At 36.2% G+C, this 17,302-nt stretch overlaps 1 protein-coding gene across 1 annotated transcript in view; it reads right to left on the reverse strand.

Moving 5' to 3' along the window:
• The window catches only part of NBAS (NBAS subunit of NRZ tethering complex), a 161,833-nt gene that overhangs the window by 75,261 nt on the left and 69,270 nt on the right, over positions 1-17,302 (reverse strand). The window contains exons 37-40 of the mRNA XM_010707958.2: positions 17,087-17,200; positions 16,374-16,497; positions 12,246-12,322; positions 11,611-11,748 (exon numbers count right to left, since the gene is read on the reverse strand). Coding sequence (XP_010706260.2) covers positions 11,611-11,748; positions 12,246-12,322; positions 16,374-16,497; positions 17,087-17,200 — 453 coding nt within the window. The remainder of the gene's footprint in view (positions 1-11,610; positions 11,749-12,245; positions 12,323-16,373; positions 16,498-17,086; positions 17,201-17,302) is intronic.

Consider the following 17,302-nt stretch of genomic DNA (forward strand, 5'->3'; position numbering starts at 1 on the left):
TTAAATATATTTTTAAAGCAATGAGCAAAAATGCTTCTATATCCATTAAATACATAGTTCAATTAGATATGATGCTCTATTGGGCTTATGTGCCAAGGTTTAGGTAGCAGAAGGCTGCAGTTGTGGCGTCTGTGAGCAGAGCCCAGCACTGCCCCATTGCAGATCAGAGCCAGCACCAGCTGCTCCAACATGGACCAGCTTTCCTGAGAAGAGCTGAGCCACGTGTGACACTGGTAATGCTCTGAGAGAACACATTTAAGAAATGAGAAAAAACTGCTGTGAAACAGAAGCTGGGAGAGAGGAGCGCAAAAATTTAAGAGAAACAGCTCTATAGATACCAAGGGCAGCATAGAAAAAGGGCAAGCAGAGCACCAGGTGCAGAGCAGCAGTTCCCTGCAGCCCAGCAGAGGCTGATGGTGGAGCAAGCTGTCCTGCAGCCAATAGGCAGCGGGTGAAGCAGATCTCCATGTGGAACCATGGTGAAGCCCACAGTGCATCAGTGGCTGTGGCTCCTTGGAGAGCCCCAGACTCCAGCTACAGCCTGTGGAGAGGAGCTTGTGGTGGTACAGAAGGGCTGGAGGAGCTGCTGCCTGCTGGGACACACAGAGTATTGCCTGAAAGGTGGGCTCCATGATACAGATTTGAGTTGGAGAAGTGCTTGGAGAGCTGCACCCTACGGCAAGCCCATATGGGATCAGATTGGGAAAAACAGTATCTGTGGGAAGGATCCATGTGCAGCAGGGGCAGAGACAAAGCATTACAGACTGACTCTCCTGCATCACTTGAGGGAGGAGGTAGAAGAGAAAGGGTGAAGGGAAGGTGTTTTTAGATTGCCTTTAGTTCTCACTGCTCTGGTCTGTCAGCAGCAGAGCAATTAATTACATTGTTCTTCCCTGTGCCAAATATGTTTTTCCTGTTGCAATAACTGATGAGCGATCACCCTGTACCTACCTCAAGCCCATGAGCTCACTCCGTAATTTCTCCCCAATATTCTAAGAATGTATAAGGAGAGAGCAACGTGGCAGTGCTTAGCTATTTACTGGTGTTAAACCACCACAGATGTTTGTGCTAACAAATACTAATACAGAAACATCATTATAGCTCTGCTTCCAGCATTCAGAGAAGCCTTAGCAGTTTTTAAATGAAAAGGTCATAATAACCAGCTAGTAGCAGTAGCAGGCCAGAAACAAAATCAGCAAAACTGGCAAAAGCACTGTTACTGCAGTGTTCATGGAGTTCACAAATTCTCCTTAAAATTTTTAACAGGTATGTCTCAAAAAACAAGCATCAAAAAATACACACACTACAGCAATCTACGTAAATACAAACAAACTTCGACAGGCAAGACAGGTAAGAAATCATACTTGACTTTTCTCTAATGACAACTATTAAAAACTCCTCTGCTACACTGCTCTCTGTTGACTTTCTAGATTCTTTGGAAACTTGGTAATTATGTCTAGATGTACCAAAACACTGATTTGTCTATCAGATCTCCTCCAGTACTGCCAGATATCTGAATACAGCTCAATCAGGATAGCTATTTTATTTTATAGGTATGAATACAGAAACATACGATTTCCAGCGAAGCCCCTGACCTGAATATACTACATCCTTAACTTTTGAGGCTTTAGTAGAGTTGCTAGGGGAAATCTCCACCATCAATGACCTACCATTCTACTCATCACTTGGACTTGATGCAAACTTACCCAGCACAGACTTTGCTTAGGAACTAAAAATAGAAAGAAAAAAGGTTAAAAAAAAGCACCCATAGGTTCAGCATAGACCTATTTTAATACCAAGCTGTTAGATGCAATTTACTCAGCACAGACCAGGAGAGGCTCCTGTCAACACTGCACTAGCTGTTACCAGTGAGCCTCAACTAGGCAACAGGGTGCACCTGACCAGATGTTATAAAGCAGCATTATTTTATCACACGCTGGGAGTCACACCTGGATGCCATTGTGGTGCTGCAAAATAAACAGTGTTCTTTATAAAAAAAAAAGGATGAGATGTTTTGATCTTGGAATTTCTTCACCATGATCCCTAAAATAACCTTCAATTACCCTGTGGTTTTGGGTTGGTTTTTTTTCGCCTTTTCTTTCCCTTTACAATACTTCATGCAGCCATACACATTAGAAAAAGAATGTGAATGTGTGGAAATTGTGGAAAAGAAATGATAACAGAAAGACAGTTTTAGCATAAGTGCATCATTAGTATAATTAGATCATTATACTTAGTCTGTTTATTTTAAAAGCAGCAATCTTTCAAACTGCTTTAAAAAGAAGTATTATTCTCTTGGTTTTGTTTTTAATGTAAATGATCCTCAGATTGTAATACAGAAATGACAGAAACACTGATGAAAAAAGATGCCAAGATCACCTAGGTTAATCTGCTCATAATCACCACAAATACATAACTGTCTTGGACCTTTCTGGATTAATGCAATGATCAAAAGGTAATGATCAAAAGCTGCAACCACTGTGAGCCATGGGACTTCAAAAGGAAGGACAGAATGTGTCAGTTGTGCTGAATCCTTGTAGTACTAGATTTGTTTCAAAACATTTTACATTATCTGAAGAAAAATATCATGCTACAGAGGAATACATACACCAAGTAAAACTAGGAAATGATGAACATGAGCAACACAAGAGACACCAGATGGCAAGGTGCAAAATTCCTGCTACACATGAAGATGGTCTCTGATCACCACTCTACCTCTGGTTGTTGCTAACCTGCAACGTTTCTAAGAAAACCTCATCACTGGAAAGCACTGCCATTTTTAGGAGGAGAGGAGAATTCTCCCTAATCTTCCAAGCAATTCCCACCAATAGTGGCAGCAAGACACTGAACATGCTATAAATCTGATGCAAACAAATATAAAGGAAAAAAAATAATATAGTCATATTTTTCTCCTAAGCAGCGAAGTTCAAAGAAAAAAAAATGGCATACTGGAAAGAAATAGTTTATATTTGCCTGCTTACTCAGGAAGTAAAACACATATCTTCATAGGATTTCTTTTCATTAATTAAATCAGTGACATTTGTCCTCAACCAAGCCTGCCACCCTGTGAATCAAGAATACATAATCTTAACTACAGCGTCATATTATTAATCTCCTAGAATCATAGAATGGCCTGGGTTGAAAAGGACCACAATGATCATCTGGTTTCAACCCCCCTGCCTTCAACCCTCCTGCCACAGGCAGGGTCGCCAACCACCAGACCATGCTGCCCAGAACCACAGCCAGCCTGGCCTTAAATGCCTCCAGGGATGAGGCATCCAAAACCTCCCCGGGCAACCTGTTCCAGTGCCTCACCACCCTCTGGTGTGAAAAATTTCCTCCTAATATCCAAACTACACTTCCCCTGTCTCAGTTTAAAACCATTATCCCTTGTCCTATCGCTATCCACCCTCTTAAACAGCCATTCCCCCTCCTGTTTATACGGTCCCTTCAAGTACTGGAAGGCCGCAATGAGGTCTCCCTGCAGCCTTCTCTTCTCCAAGCTAAACAAGCCCTGTTCCCTCAACCTTGCTTTTAATTTGGGGTGGGCTATTTTTCAGATCATAGCTGAATATATATTTTATAACCCACAAGATGTGTCAGAATAAAGTTGTATATATTAAATAAAATGAAATAGAGAAGAGCAATTAATCCTCAAGTTACCAAAGATACAATTAAGTCTGTGTATAAATACAGACAATATTAAAACAAGGGTTATGGTCTTAAATGATCCATCAAACAGTTTTGTAATGTACTCTAACATCTCAGTTATATTTAAGTATACTGATTTTGAAACCTGTTAACCTTAAATTTCATGCAAACATGGTTTGTCACATTATGAATAGAAATAAAATCTAGAAAAGGCTGGAAAACCGCTGTTTTTTAAAACTGGACTCTAAAAAAGAGCTATTTGCTTGTTTTGTTTTTGCTGGTTTAGATAAATAGAAGGAATGTTTTGTGTTTTCAATAAGCAATGCTGAACTGTCAGGTTTGAAAACTAAAACACTTGAAATAGGCAGGCAGGCAGCATGCTCTGCTGCTGCTTCATCATACTATGCGGGGAAACTATCTGGATCTTACAAGAACTAAAGGTTCTCCAAGATGCTGGTATGAGCAAAGATGTGAGGGAAGCGGAACCCCAAGAATCTCTTCTGTAAGGAACTCCTTGAGAAGAAATTCAATAGAAAGAATTGAGTTATTAGCTTTGAATTATGAAAAATATGTTGCTAGCACATAATCCGCTGTTTTTATTTCATTTGTCAGAAGCTGCACTGAAAATGGTATTATAGTTTGACTAAGCAGTACACAAAACCCATTAGAAGAAACCACATTCTCCAAGTTATTTCTAACTCTATCTTCAAAGCTAGCACAACCACAGGTTAGAATTATTAGGGAAAAAAAATAGAAAGAAAATGCAGTTAAAAATTTTATTTCATGTATACATTCTCTCAAAGGTCAAAACAGCTATATATGTCAAAGTGAACTCAGACAACCAAGATAATTGCAGAACTGGTAGATAACAAAATATAAATACCTCCACATCACTGTAATTACTGTCTTCAATTTCCACTAAATGCACTTTATGATAATATCCTAGCGGATGAAATGAGACTACAGAAGTATCACAAGATCTTACAAGAGCCAGCAGCAGGCAAAGCAATGACAACAAATTAGTTTTCAAGTTGAAACGCAATCCCTAAGTTAAATCAACAGTTTCTTATATAAAAGCTAGCACAGCTGCAGATGGAAAAAAAAAATCAAGAGGCTGTGGTTGGTAATAAAATATAAAAATAATGTTTAAAGTTGTCAAGGCAGTTGCCTCCACAGTTATGTTAAATCACTTGCGTCTGAGGAGTTGAACAAATTGCCCTAGTGCTGTTTTAAATGCATTTTTTTGCTTTGTTTTCAATCAGCTCTTCCAGCAAGAGAGAGGAATAGTCTGTCCCAAGAGAAAATGTTTTGATAGTTTCTTTTCTCTCATGTTCTCTCGCAAACTCTCTCTTATTGGGTAGGATATTGACAAGTCAGACTCCAGTAAAAAAATCTCATCTTGTCATTTCATCTGAACACTGCTGTAGTGGAACTAACACATGATAAATGCAAGGTTAGAATGTCAAATGATAGAACATCTATAAAAAAATTACTATATAGTTTTGAGTGAAGTGCCTACTAAATTCACATTGCATAATCAATTTCCCATTTGCAAGCAGCATTATTCTCACTAAATAACATCTCAATTTTGGCAATTATTCCAATCTTTTGTCCATCTCCCTTTTCTCTAAAAGAAAAAAAAAATCACTGTTTAGTTTCAGAATAAAATACATTATGAATGTTCTTTTTGAACATGTCTTAACTCTTGCTGTATATGGCAGCAGCTTTAGCAGTATCCAGACCATGAGATAACAATACGTTCCTAGGGTAAAACTTGAGTACAGCATGATACTGTTCTAATTTCTTACACACAGAATGGTATTCTTTTAATTTTTATTTTCCTGATTGTATACATGCAAATATTTCCATCTTACTAATTTAAAGCTTGAAAAATAAATACTGCATGAGCTAGATGGCAGAGCAAAGCACTCATTTTTCCTCAATTAATTTCTCAGCAACGACCTTCTTTTACTGTGGTTATTTTCCCGAAATGCTTCTTAGGGTAAAGATATCCCAGCCAAACCAACATTTATCCTCAACTCTCAAAGACGATAAAACAAAAAAAACAGAGACATAAAAGCTAACTTCTTACTCAAGAATTCAAGTCTCTTCATAACTCCAGTAAAGTTACTTACACAGATAGTATCTACGAATAAAATTTTGCTTAATTATTTTGCGTTCTAAAACAAAAAAAATCATAGAAAGTTTCAGTCAGGCTGCTTGCAAAAATTAAAATTGTTCACAGCTTTACATTAACTTGCAAATAATGAAGTACTATCATATTCAAAATAGAAAATGCTGACTCCTTTGGTTCACGCAAACACCTTTTTAACTGTGTTCAGATGTTTGTCATAATTCTGAGACTCTTTAAAAATCAAATGCATTTTGAAAAAGCTGTTTTTAAAGCAAAGTGGAAAAACTATACCATCACCTAAGAAGAAAGTAATATAAAAGATAAAGCCAATCAACTATTCAAAGACTTTCTCAACATGCTATTGGTCAGCTTTATACTCTTTCCCAGAGAGAAACAAAATCATTTGCAAGAAATAAAACAGCAGTTAACCCAACTAACTTTTTTGTGTGAAAATCCATAAATAAGTCTCCAGAGGAACACAGACAAGTTAGACCTCAAACATCTGCCAAAATGCAAGGTTTGAAGATCATCTTTTCTAAAAGAGTATTTCTAAATAGCTGGCAAGAGAAAAACATTTTCTCTTTTTTCAGAAGCAGGATTTAGCCACACAGTTTGTATAACTCTCACAAAATAAAAATGGGGAATAATGCAATACTCTCTTATTAAGTACAATTCATCCCGATGAAATAAAACCTGGGAAAAAAGCTATTATAACAACTAATTTTTGAGTGGCTTACATATTATTTGGTCCTATCTAAGCATGGTAATTCTTTGTAGTGTTGTGAGTTTAGATAAAGAAATATGAGGATATGCAAAACATGGGCCTCTCTATAACAGACACGTGTCAATCAAATGCACATAATTGTCACACTCTGCACTGTCACTAACCATTGGGATGACCAGAAGATGTACGAAAGGAACTGCTAGTTCAGGAGATCTTAAGTTTTAAGCCTTAGAATGCAACAGAGTTCAGTGAACTGCGAGATTTTTTTTTATTATTATTTTTTAAACATATTCTTGTTGATTTATCATTAAGAAAACTAACAAAGTGTGACAGGTCAAGGAAGAAATGAAAAGGCCTAGCAAAAGAAACTGAAACTATCTTATACTGGCTAAGCTGATAACAACAAGTTCTAAGAAGTAGTTCAAAATCAGCTATAGAATTGGCAGGATCACTTTGTGACAAGGCGTGAAAGGGGTGATCATGGATAAGTCCATAGCTGAGAAATCTATGAGCTAGGGCACCACTGATCAGATGACACGCACCCTTGATTTCTTGAGAAACACAAATGTGAAATTATATTAACAACCAGGCTAAGGTACACTAATACTTGTTCTGATAGCTCATTAGACCTGCTGCTCTCTCTCCACGAGTTAGCCTTCTTGCACAATATTTAGTGAGTTTGAAATAAGTCTTTATTTTCAATATCCTCCACTGAGAATCTTACCAAAAACTGTACCATAAAGAATAAGGATGGGAGTTCTGCTTCTCTCACTTAATGTAAGTGCATCTATAATTAAAATCAATCTTATATAAATAAGTGATTGAACTATCTGGGGACCAGGTCAAGCCCACTGAATGAACTCCCATAAGATCAATATAAACTTCTATGTGTTCAGTTCTAAGTTCAAAGCACTCTCCTTTTGACCTTGCCTTCATTAATGCAAAAATGTGTATATGATATATATGTAAACACATATCGGCATGCTGCAACTTAAAACTGCTCCACATGCCATTTCTTTTTTCCCTGTGGGAAATGATCCTATGGGAAATGATAGGAGAATAAGCCACGAGTGACATATTTGTCGCAGCCACTCAGTGCAGTTACAGACTACAGGTGTCACTGTACTGAGGGCAATATGGAAAGCCTAAATACAGAAATAGTCAGACAATGACAGGGAATAAAGAAGAAAAAAAGAGGAATAGCAGAGAACTAAAATACACAAAGACTTTTATAGAAACAGGAAGATAAATAAAAAATGAAACTAAAGAAAAACTACTTTGCAGACAGTGAATTAATGTGAGGTGAAACAGAGCTCATTCTGCCTCTTATAGAGAAATGGATAGAGGTTTCCTTAACCAGCAAGCAACAGAAAAGAGAAGCAGGTTAAGCATATGGAGCACAAACTCATTTCATAATTACACTTTTTCACATAGCAATTAAAAAATAAAAATAATAATAAAAATAAATCAGTTAAATCAGACTACTTTACTCTGTGGAACAGAAGCCTCAGTTTCTTCACCAACTATAACCTACCCCACAAAAGTCACTAAAAAGAATCACCACAGTTACTATTTTGACTTATTTCTAGTTGAAATGAACAACAAAAAAACAACCAAACCAAAAAAAAAACAAGAATGAAAATAACAGGTAAGAGAATAAAATAAATACTTAAGAATTTTCTGCTAAGCTCATCTTTCCCCATCTTCTATAATTTCACAGTTCTCCTTCCTCTCTGATATTTAGCAGTACTTAACAGAACTGTTGCTTGATGATCCAAGAAAAAACCTAGCCTCCCACCTAAATCAGTAAAATACTCTTCCCCCAAACCACTGAAACAGTTCAGTATTAAATTATTATCATGGAGACAAGAACATAATAAATCAATTAACCTTAGGGTAATTACATTTTTTCACCCCTTTTTAGAGAAAACAGATCTTCATACACGTGTATTCTGGTCACTTATCATCAGAAAAGGACAAATGAGGAGATAAACTGTTAACAGAAATTAAATTATCCAGTGAATTTCATTCTCAGCTCTACAACTTTTCATCATGAGTGGGATGTAGTGAACAGAGAATCAGATGAGTAGTTTGGTAGGAGCGCTAAACAAAACTTCATATGCAGTCTATGACATCATGAGCTTACAGACACAGTGAGACAGCACAAATGATTCGAGTGCTACAATGGACGGAAAGAGCATCTTCACAAAAGGCAGAGAATAAAGCTGTATTTGATAAAGCTGCTTAAATGCAGCCTTTCTGTGGAAAGATTGATAGGGAAAAATGTGGGTTGTGATTAGAGGGAATCTAGAAAAAAGAAAGAAACATTGTGGTAGATTAAGTGTTACAGACCACTTGAGAGAGAAAAGACTAACAAAATACTTCAGAGAACTGTAAAAATCAAGAATCTTGGTTCCTACAGAAAACTCTCCCTAAAATCTGCTGGAAAGGCAACAAGGCAGAATAAAGCAATTCTGATTCCTAAAGTGCCAGGTACAGATGAAGAAAAACCACTGCAGAATGTGATATTAAATATGAGACCTTGATGCTGGGACCAAAACACAGAAATTTCAAAGGAATAAAGGAAGGCTAACAGCAAGATAAAGATGCTGGCCTCTAGGAAGTTAGACATTGCCCTTAAAAGTAGCCTTCCTCCCATACAATCCTACTTCTGTCAGCTTTCTAAAAATCACTGTAGAGGGGAAGGTGAGCTGGATCATCTTAAAATTACAGAATAATTCAGAGAACTCTCAAAATACACATACAGAAAGTAGCTGCAGAAGCAGCTTTACTGAGACATAGTAACTTGTTACTATCTGCTAACTAAGCTCAAAAAAGAAAAAGAGTTACAAAAAAGGAAGAGAAGGATGAATACTACAAGAATGTAATTTTGAAAGGATAGAAGAACATAGAAACATTGCCTAGAGACGAAGGATTGGAATTAGAAAGTTAGCTGAAGTCAGAATTCTGAATGGATACCAGGAATAATAATAAGGGTTTCTATAGTTACAGCAGCAGCAAAATGAACACTGGAAATTTTGGGTCCATTCTGTACTGTATTTTGCCTTTTCAGTGTCAAAGTATCTCAGATTCCTGGGCCTAGAAGCCAAGCTGGGGAGAGAAAGGCATTCTTCACTGTGGAAAGGACTTAAGGACTGCTTAACTAAGCTGGATATAATCAGCTTAGATGTCAAAACAAAATGCATCCTAAGGAGCTAGCCACCATCACTGCCAGGGTGTTCACTACCATATCTGAAAGAGAGGGGATAAAGAGAGAAGGCCTTGAGGCTATGTAAGAACTGTTCAGCAACAGTTAGAATACTGCTATGTTATCAACACATTTAGCCACAAATGCAAAGCGCTGCAACATGAAGAAGGGCTGTGATGAAGAAAATCAACTCCATTCCAGTCATACTCAGAACACATTTAAACCAAATTTAAAATAATTACATATATATATAAAATTTAGCTTCTTAAAGGGTAATGAGATTCACTTCACATCAATGTTTTCCATGCCCATTCTAGTACTACTGAATTATTTTTCTCATTTCTTCCATCTGGCATAATTCTTGCAGATCTTTATCCATCGTTTTATTAAGTTGTAGAGCTCCATTAATGTCTCCCTCACAGTAAGAAGCTAATACAGCTCAAATGCCATAAATATGTTTACATTATAATAGCACCTTCAAAATCAAGTCTTCTTGGGTACAAAAATAGAGAGATACTTTACTCTCTTCTTTTCTCCTATTACAAAGAAATAACATCAAAATATACATTCTCCACTCAATTTTCTTCTAGACATCAATAGTATTCACGTTATCTCTTACTGTTTATTTCTGGAAACCAGTGATTCTGTTCTGATGTGCAGATTTTAACAGTACTTCAGGTCACAGTAAAAAGTCAAGCCTGGACCCAACAGAACTACTGATTCATAGAATCACAGATCATCAACTACAACCATACACCTACTACCAATATTTCGCACTATACCATGTCCCTTAATACAAAATTTAAATGTTTCTTCAGCACCTCCAGGGATGGAAATTCCACCATCTCCCTAGGCAGCCCATTCCAGTGCCTCACCACTCTTTTGGAAAATAAGAGTTTTTCTAACACCCAACAGGAACCTCCCCTGGAACAACTTGAGCCCACTCCCTTTAGTCCTATCAATTCCATGTTTCTTAACTAACTAGAAAGTTCTAAAAACAATGGAAGAGGAACTCTCTCAACCTCCACCATCCCATTATTCTTGGAATAAATTTACAATTTTTATTCTGGGAAATTTCTGCCACTGTGCCAGACGTACTCCAATGTACAGTTTTGAAAGATTCATACAATGTTTCTTTAAAACAAATACAGGAAGCAAAGAGTTCTCCATCCTTCTACACAGTTTCTTAAAAATTCAGCTAGGATTGTTGGACAAGATATTAGTTTCTATGAACTACAGGAATTTTTCCTGTTGTGATTTAGAACCTGATTTTTGCATCAACTGTAATTCCTACTAAGAAACCTGAGTCTGACAAACTTGTATGTAGTCTTTCATATTTAGTTTGTTTGTTGCACAGCTCCTTTAATAAAAGGCAATGAATTACAAGCAGAGCCATGCTGTTTCAAAACCAACAAGGAAATTAACAACTTTATCAATAAATGAGGATGAATTCTCAGGACACCATCTGTGAACTAAAATACAGAACAACACTTGTCAAGAAAGGCCATGAAAATCTTTTGAACAGTGCTGCTCTTAAGTAGGCACCTTACTCATCCTAGGAAGTTCTCTATCAGTATTGCAAGAAGTATTGCAATATTGCAAAAGAACAGAGTATGTGCATTATTGTTCAGTGTTTATATGTAACACTGAAGGTGGCTAGTATAAATGGTATGTGAAACTGTGATTCGGGAACAGATAATATACTCTTCTAGAATTTTTTGAGTTCTTGTCTGTTTACAGCACTGTGGAAGAAACATTATGCATAACTTACCAAGCTGCTCACACTGCAAGTCAGATCAATTCCTTAACAGGCTTAACTCATGTAACAGGCTATTTAAATAACTTTAATGCTGCACATAAACGAATACGGTTTTAAAAAGAAAAAGTACTAACCCTGTAGAGAGGGTGGCACTTGTCTTTGAAGCATGGTGCCAAACGAGCATAGATCTGCAGGCTATAGTAATAACTTGCCAGCTGGAGGGATATCGCAGAATGCAATTGCTTTTCAAAGCATTTGTTGGCATCCACCACCTAGGAGAAAGAAAGCATTAATTTAGATGAAAGAATTAGCAAGTGTACAATGTTAAGTGCACAAACTTTCTAAAAGCTCCTTATTGTGATTTAGAAATAACTCTGACTATGTTTTTCTGGCACAGAAATAAATCAACAGCTTTCCCACGCTACACAAAGATAATTCTATACTAATACGTTTTTCTCTCCTTGCACAAACACCCAACCAAAATGCCAAACTATGGCTTTGCTTATTCTACATCATAAAAGTTATTACTCATATTTCTTAGCTACACTGCAACTGTCAGTCAGGTGGCCTATTGACAAAAATGTCACTTCATCAGCGTCATGTTTGTAACCTAGCCCAATAGCATTTGTGCATGCAGAATTACCTTTAAACGCACCTGTCCAAAACATTTATTTATTTGACTTCCAAGAAAACTCTAAGGAAATTACATTTTCTTATGGAATTCTGAAGTCCTTTGAAAAACATATGTATAAAATCAGTATCAACATACCTGCGGCAGTGCGAGCAGATAGGCAAGAGCCAGGGCCATATCATTTGGTAAAGCATCACTTGCCAGTTGTAACAGAACTGCAGTATATATGGAAGGGAAATCATGCTTGCATTAGTGACCCATCCAGCCTTGACAGTTAGCAGATAAAATGGTTTTCGCTTCCCTTTATTTTATTAGATGCTAGCTTAAAGCACTTCAAACATACTTAATTAAACACTAATCAATGCAATCCAGAAACAGAGAATATGTAATTAAACTGCAGAACAGCTTTACCTTGACTTCCCAACAAAGTGTTCCATGCATTAACCAAACAAGAATGAGACAGTGCCGTAACAGATGTTAAACAAAGCCACTGAAAGATCATCAGTACTTATATTTACTGTAAGTAAATGTTTCTTGTAAAGTCAAGACACTAACACAATGTTGCAAATGTTACAAGATACCAACTAGAGGAATTGCACAAAATGTCTTCTTTTCAAGCATGAGCTCAAATTCACTTACAACTGAACACAAGACAACGTATCAAAAACTTTTAAATTAAAATAAAAAGTAAAGAGCAACAAGTGGCATAATTTTTTAAATTAGAAACACTAAAACAAAAAGAACATGCGAGGAAATTCCCCAAAACATTATAGTGAGAAACAAGTTGATTTGGATTAAACATATTGTAAAAAGTTGCAAAAAAAAAAAAAATCACTTAACTATATCACAGACAACTATACCTAAAATGCATTATCCAACCAAGTAGTTATAAGCTATAGTTAAATACAAGCTTTGGACAGTCGTGTAATTAGAAAGGTATCACTGACTACAATTAGGTCTGTTAGTAAACAGCATACAGATAATTAAAAGTTTCCTTAATTAAATACTAGTGTTTATTTTTAACAAATTCTAAAGCTAAGCTTAAAAGGTAGCTGAGAAAAATGGAATTACTAAAAAAACTGGAAATATGGGAAAACTAAGATCTTAACTAGATAGCATAATTCTTGCATCTGTTTTTCCTTTCTGGTTTTCTGCCATTAGGAAAAGAGCAAAAAAAAAAAAAAAAACCAAGAAGACCAGAAACTCCTACATCTAAAGAAAATTTAGAGTACAGAAAACAGATTAGCTAGTCTTCTTCCAGCAGATTTACATTTCAATACAAGGAAAAGGAGAGAAGGGAAAAAAAATTCTTAACACACACACACACACACACTTCACAGAACCTCTCACATACACACAAAACCCACTGAACAATAACCTCCTAGGCTGCTACCACATATTTGAAACAGAAGTTTAAGCACAAAGACATAGTAGAAATGAATACAAATAATATTTTTCCTAATTGCAATGATTCTGAGCATAAAATACATACTTCCAATAAAACTGACAAGAAATTATCTGGTTTCCCTACATCATAAATTCTCAGCTTCCTTTTTGTTTAGAAATAGAAGCCATTATATTTTCCTTTTTGCAAAAAAGGGAACAAAGATGACACAGATACAGTAAAAGTGCCTATGATTTGATGATTAATAACAGACTTGCTCCTTTATGCATATTTTCTTTTGTACCAAAGTGAAGCATCACTGTGGTTGCTACAGAAGATTCAACAGTTGCAAAATAATGATGTTGATGAGGTTAATACTCCCTACTCCCAAACTACACATAAGCTATTAATTCCAGAAGGAACTTCAAAAATCTAAGGAAGCTTAGATCAGAAACTGCTAAAGGAATCATAAGTATACCAGGGAAAAAAAATGCTTTTTTTTTTTGGTTATTCCAGCCAGTAGAACCTCTCTTTCAGCAACACAGCTCATTGCATATTTTAAGAAAATCTCAAGTATCTATATTCCCACATTGTGTGAACTACTCTTAATGCTTGCTGGCAAGAAGCGCTTTTATTCTAGGCACACAGTTCCCCCCCAAAAGAATTCTCTTCCAACGAATACAAACGTTTGAATGATCAACTATAATTTTCAGATTATCACTAACTTGCCATTAGACTGAAGTGGATTTACATACTGGCCCCCAGCCAGATACAACAAGCAAATTTCTATGCGACAGGTATTCACAGAGGCTGTCTGGACTGTAATATTTCAGCTACTGCAAATACAAAGCTGTTCATCAGACTCTATGCTTCAAATAGCTTTTATCTTTAGTTTCTTGCTGCTGACAGCTTGTTTCTACTACATTCAAAATAACCTGGATACTGTTCAAGCTAACATGGCAAAATCTAACAACAAAATCTTTATAAATTAGCTTGCAAAAACAGTATTTTGTATTGTAGCATCTCTACTTAAGCAGACAAAACTGCAAGCAGAAAAAGATAAACTTCAGCTTGGAACTCTGACCTTTCCCCTTTTTCTGGAGAATTCATGACCAAAAAGCTTCAAGGGTACAGAACAAACACTGCATTCTCTTCTGACTTACATCCGCAACAAGACAACTGCCCAGATAGCAAATATTTATCTTCACCCTCCAGACAACAACCACAACACAGCACCAAACCAACAGCACCATAGCCAGTATATGATTTCATTCACACTCTTGCATGAAGTTCAACACAAAGGTTCCCAGTTACTAGAATGTACTTAAGAGTAGGAACTACTTCTGTTGTCACTCCTTCTGAGAAAGAACACACTCCCTATTGAATAAATATATACATACATACACATTTCTGGGGAGGCTTGTATGCAAGTATGTATATGCTCACATACCTATGTATATCCTTCTACTGATGCAAACACAAACAAATACATATACATGAAGACAAAAGTCATTCAGTTTTATGTCTCCACTATAGTGCCATGTAGCGCTACAGGAATTCTCTACCATGTAAAACCACCGAGTTGAAATTGGAGACTATGGATATCAGCAGGATGCCACTCTGTCCTGGCACACATCTTCGCAAAACTTAAAGATGTAAAATCATTCAGACTGCTGCCAAATTTGAAGTTCGCTAAAGGGATTAAAGATAACAGGAATAGCAAAATAGGGAGGATAAGGAGTGATAAACAAAGTTCCAACAAACATATAAAAGTATTGTCAATTTATAATTTTTTTTTTCTCCAGTTCCATTGCACATTTTGACTTTATACCATGAGCTTTTTTTGGAAGGCAAAGGAAGAAAATGTGACAAACATAATTTCCCAACAGCTAGGAAGCGTCAACTTTTCCAGTGTTTCACATGAATGCATCCTCATTTATATTTGTGATTGTTGATCTTATGTCATATATATTATTATTACAATTAAACTGTAGTAGTTATCTGTAGTAATAGCACATATCTGAAATTAGAGAATTGTATACTTATAAAATAATATGCTGGTTTTCACTGAACATCTGAAATAAAACTGCACGGATTATGAAGAAAGTCTCACTTTAAACTTTTCTCATCCTGTAAGTGAACTAATACACTCACTTTTCATGGCAGATCTTCCCATGAAGTAAAATATAATAGATTTCTTCCTTCAAAAGGCACTAAAAGTAAATATTTAAACAGTTCATCTCTTAAACTAGCAGGAGATTTCCAAAGGGAATATCAAACAACTGAAGGAGTTGTTTTGTTTCTAAAAAGTGGAACTGTTTCAGTTAAGAAGTTACTGAGTATGATCTACAAAATTTAAAAATTTTAAAAAAGGCAAAAAGTTCTACTGCTTCCAGAAATTGGAAACTGAGCAGTTACATACAAAATAAAATACTGCAATGATCCTGCAATAAGAATTGCTGTCTAAACAAGGGCACGAGCTCTGAACAGAGATATTAACGATGTGTTGTAAATTTCATTTTAAATATTTGTATTTTGCAGTATTAAGGAAATATTCAGCATTTTTTCTTCATAATGTTCATAACCTTTTCAGTCTCCGAATAACAATTTGTTTATTTATACATGCCAACTTTCATAATTAAAATTTCTAGTTTCTACTGAGCGACTCCTTTTCGAAACAGCACTTCTCTAAAAACTGTATCTACTTCTATTAAGACTACTTACCAGCTCAAGAAGTTGAACTAGAATAATTTGTACAAACTATCAAGACAGTACTGAAAACATTATGTACTATTCTTCACACTTAAACTCATCCAAAGCTTCTGGTATACTTACTATATCATAGTAAGTGCAAGAGTGAATACAATCACACACACTCATACCTTCTGTAGTTGGAAGCAGGTCTTTTGCTTCACTCTTCGTTTCTGTGAGTTTCTCTGTTCTCAACAATACTTCTGCGAAACTTTCCAAAGAATTGTTCTGGTACGTGCCATAGCTGATTTCAGACTAGAAGTAAAACATAATAACTGATGCACGCACACTACACTCTGCAGTTACAATCATCTACCTCAGTCCTTTCTTTTGCTCTCATTTCCATTTAAAATTCCATTCTGGAATTTGTTCACAGAATCAGAGAATAGTTAAGGATGAAAGGAATCACTTGGGATCATCTACTCCCAGTACCTCTGCTTCAGACAGGGTTATCTAACACACAGCACAGGATCACATCAAGGCAAATTTTAACCATCTCCAGTCCAGAACCAGACTCCACACCCCCTCTGGGCAACCTGGTTTCAGTGCTCAGTCACCTCCCACAGTGACTTTTTTTTCTCGTATGCAGATGAAACTTCCTGCGTTTGACTTTGAGCCCTAAAGTCTTGTCCTGCTGTCATGCACTGAAGTCTAGCCTCATCCTATTGATATCCACCCTTAAAGTATTTGTACACATTAATAAGATTCCCTCTCAGACTTCTATTTTTCCTATTTTCACACAAAACTTTAGATTCTGGCAAGTCATATCATTAAAAATCCGTATCATTACTTAATTATAAGATCTAGAAAAAAAAAGATTCAGAATTCTGTAACTGAAACTTACTTCTGCAACATACGGGTCAGCAATTAGAGACTCATAAAATGGATGACAGCCTTGCTTTTCTACAGTGATATTTTCTCCCAGACCACTTTTTAATACGTCTCCAAGTTCTTGCCCCTGGAAAAAGGAAAAAAAAGGTACAGCTTAGTCGTAAACAAAACCTCATTGAAAACTCTGTACTGTTATTCAGAAGGGAAGCATCTGAAAATATTCCTGAAA

This window comes from Meleagris gallopavo, chromosome 2, assembly GCF_000146605.3.
Source record: "Meleagris gallopavo isolate NT-WF06-2002-E0010 breed Aviagen turkey brand Nicholas breeding stock chromosome 2, Turkey_5.1, whole genome shotgun sequence".
In the NCBI taxonomy this organism is placed as follows: domain Eukaryota; kingdom Metazoa; phylum Chordata; class Aves; order Galliformes; family Phasianidae; genus Meleagris; species Meleagris gallopavo.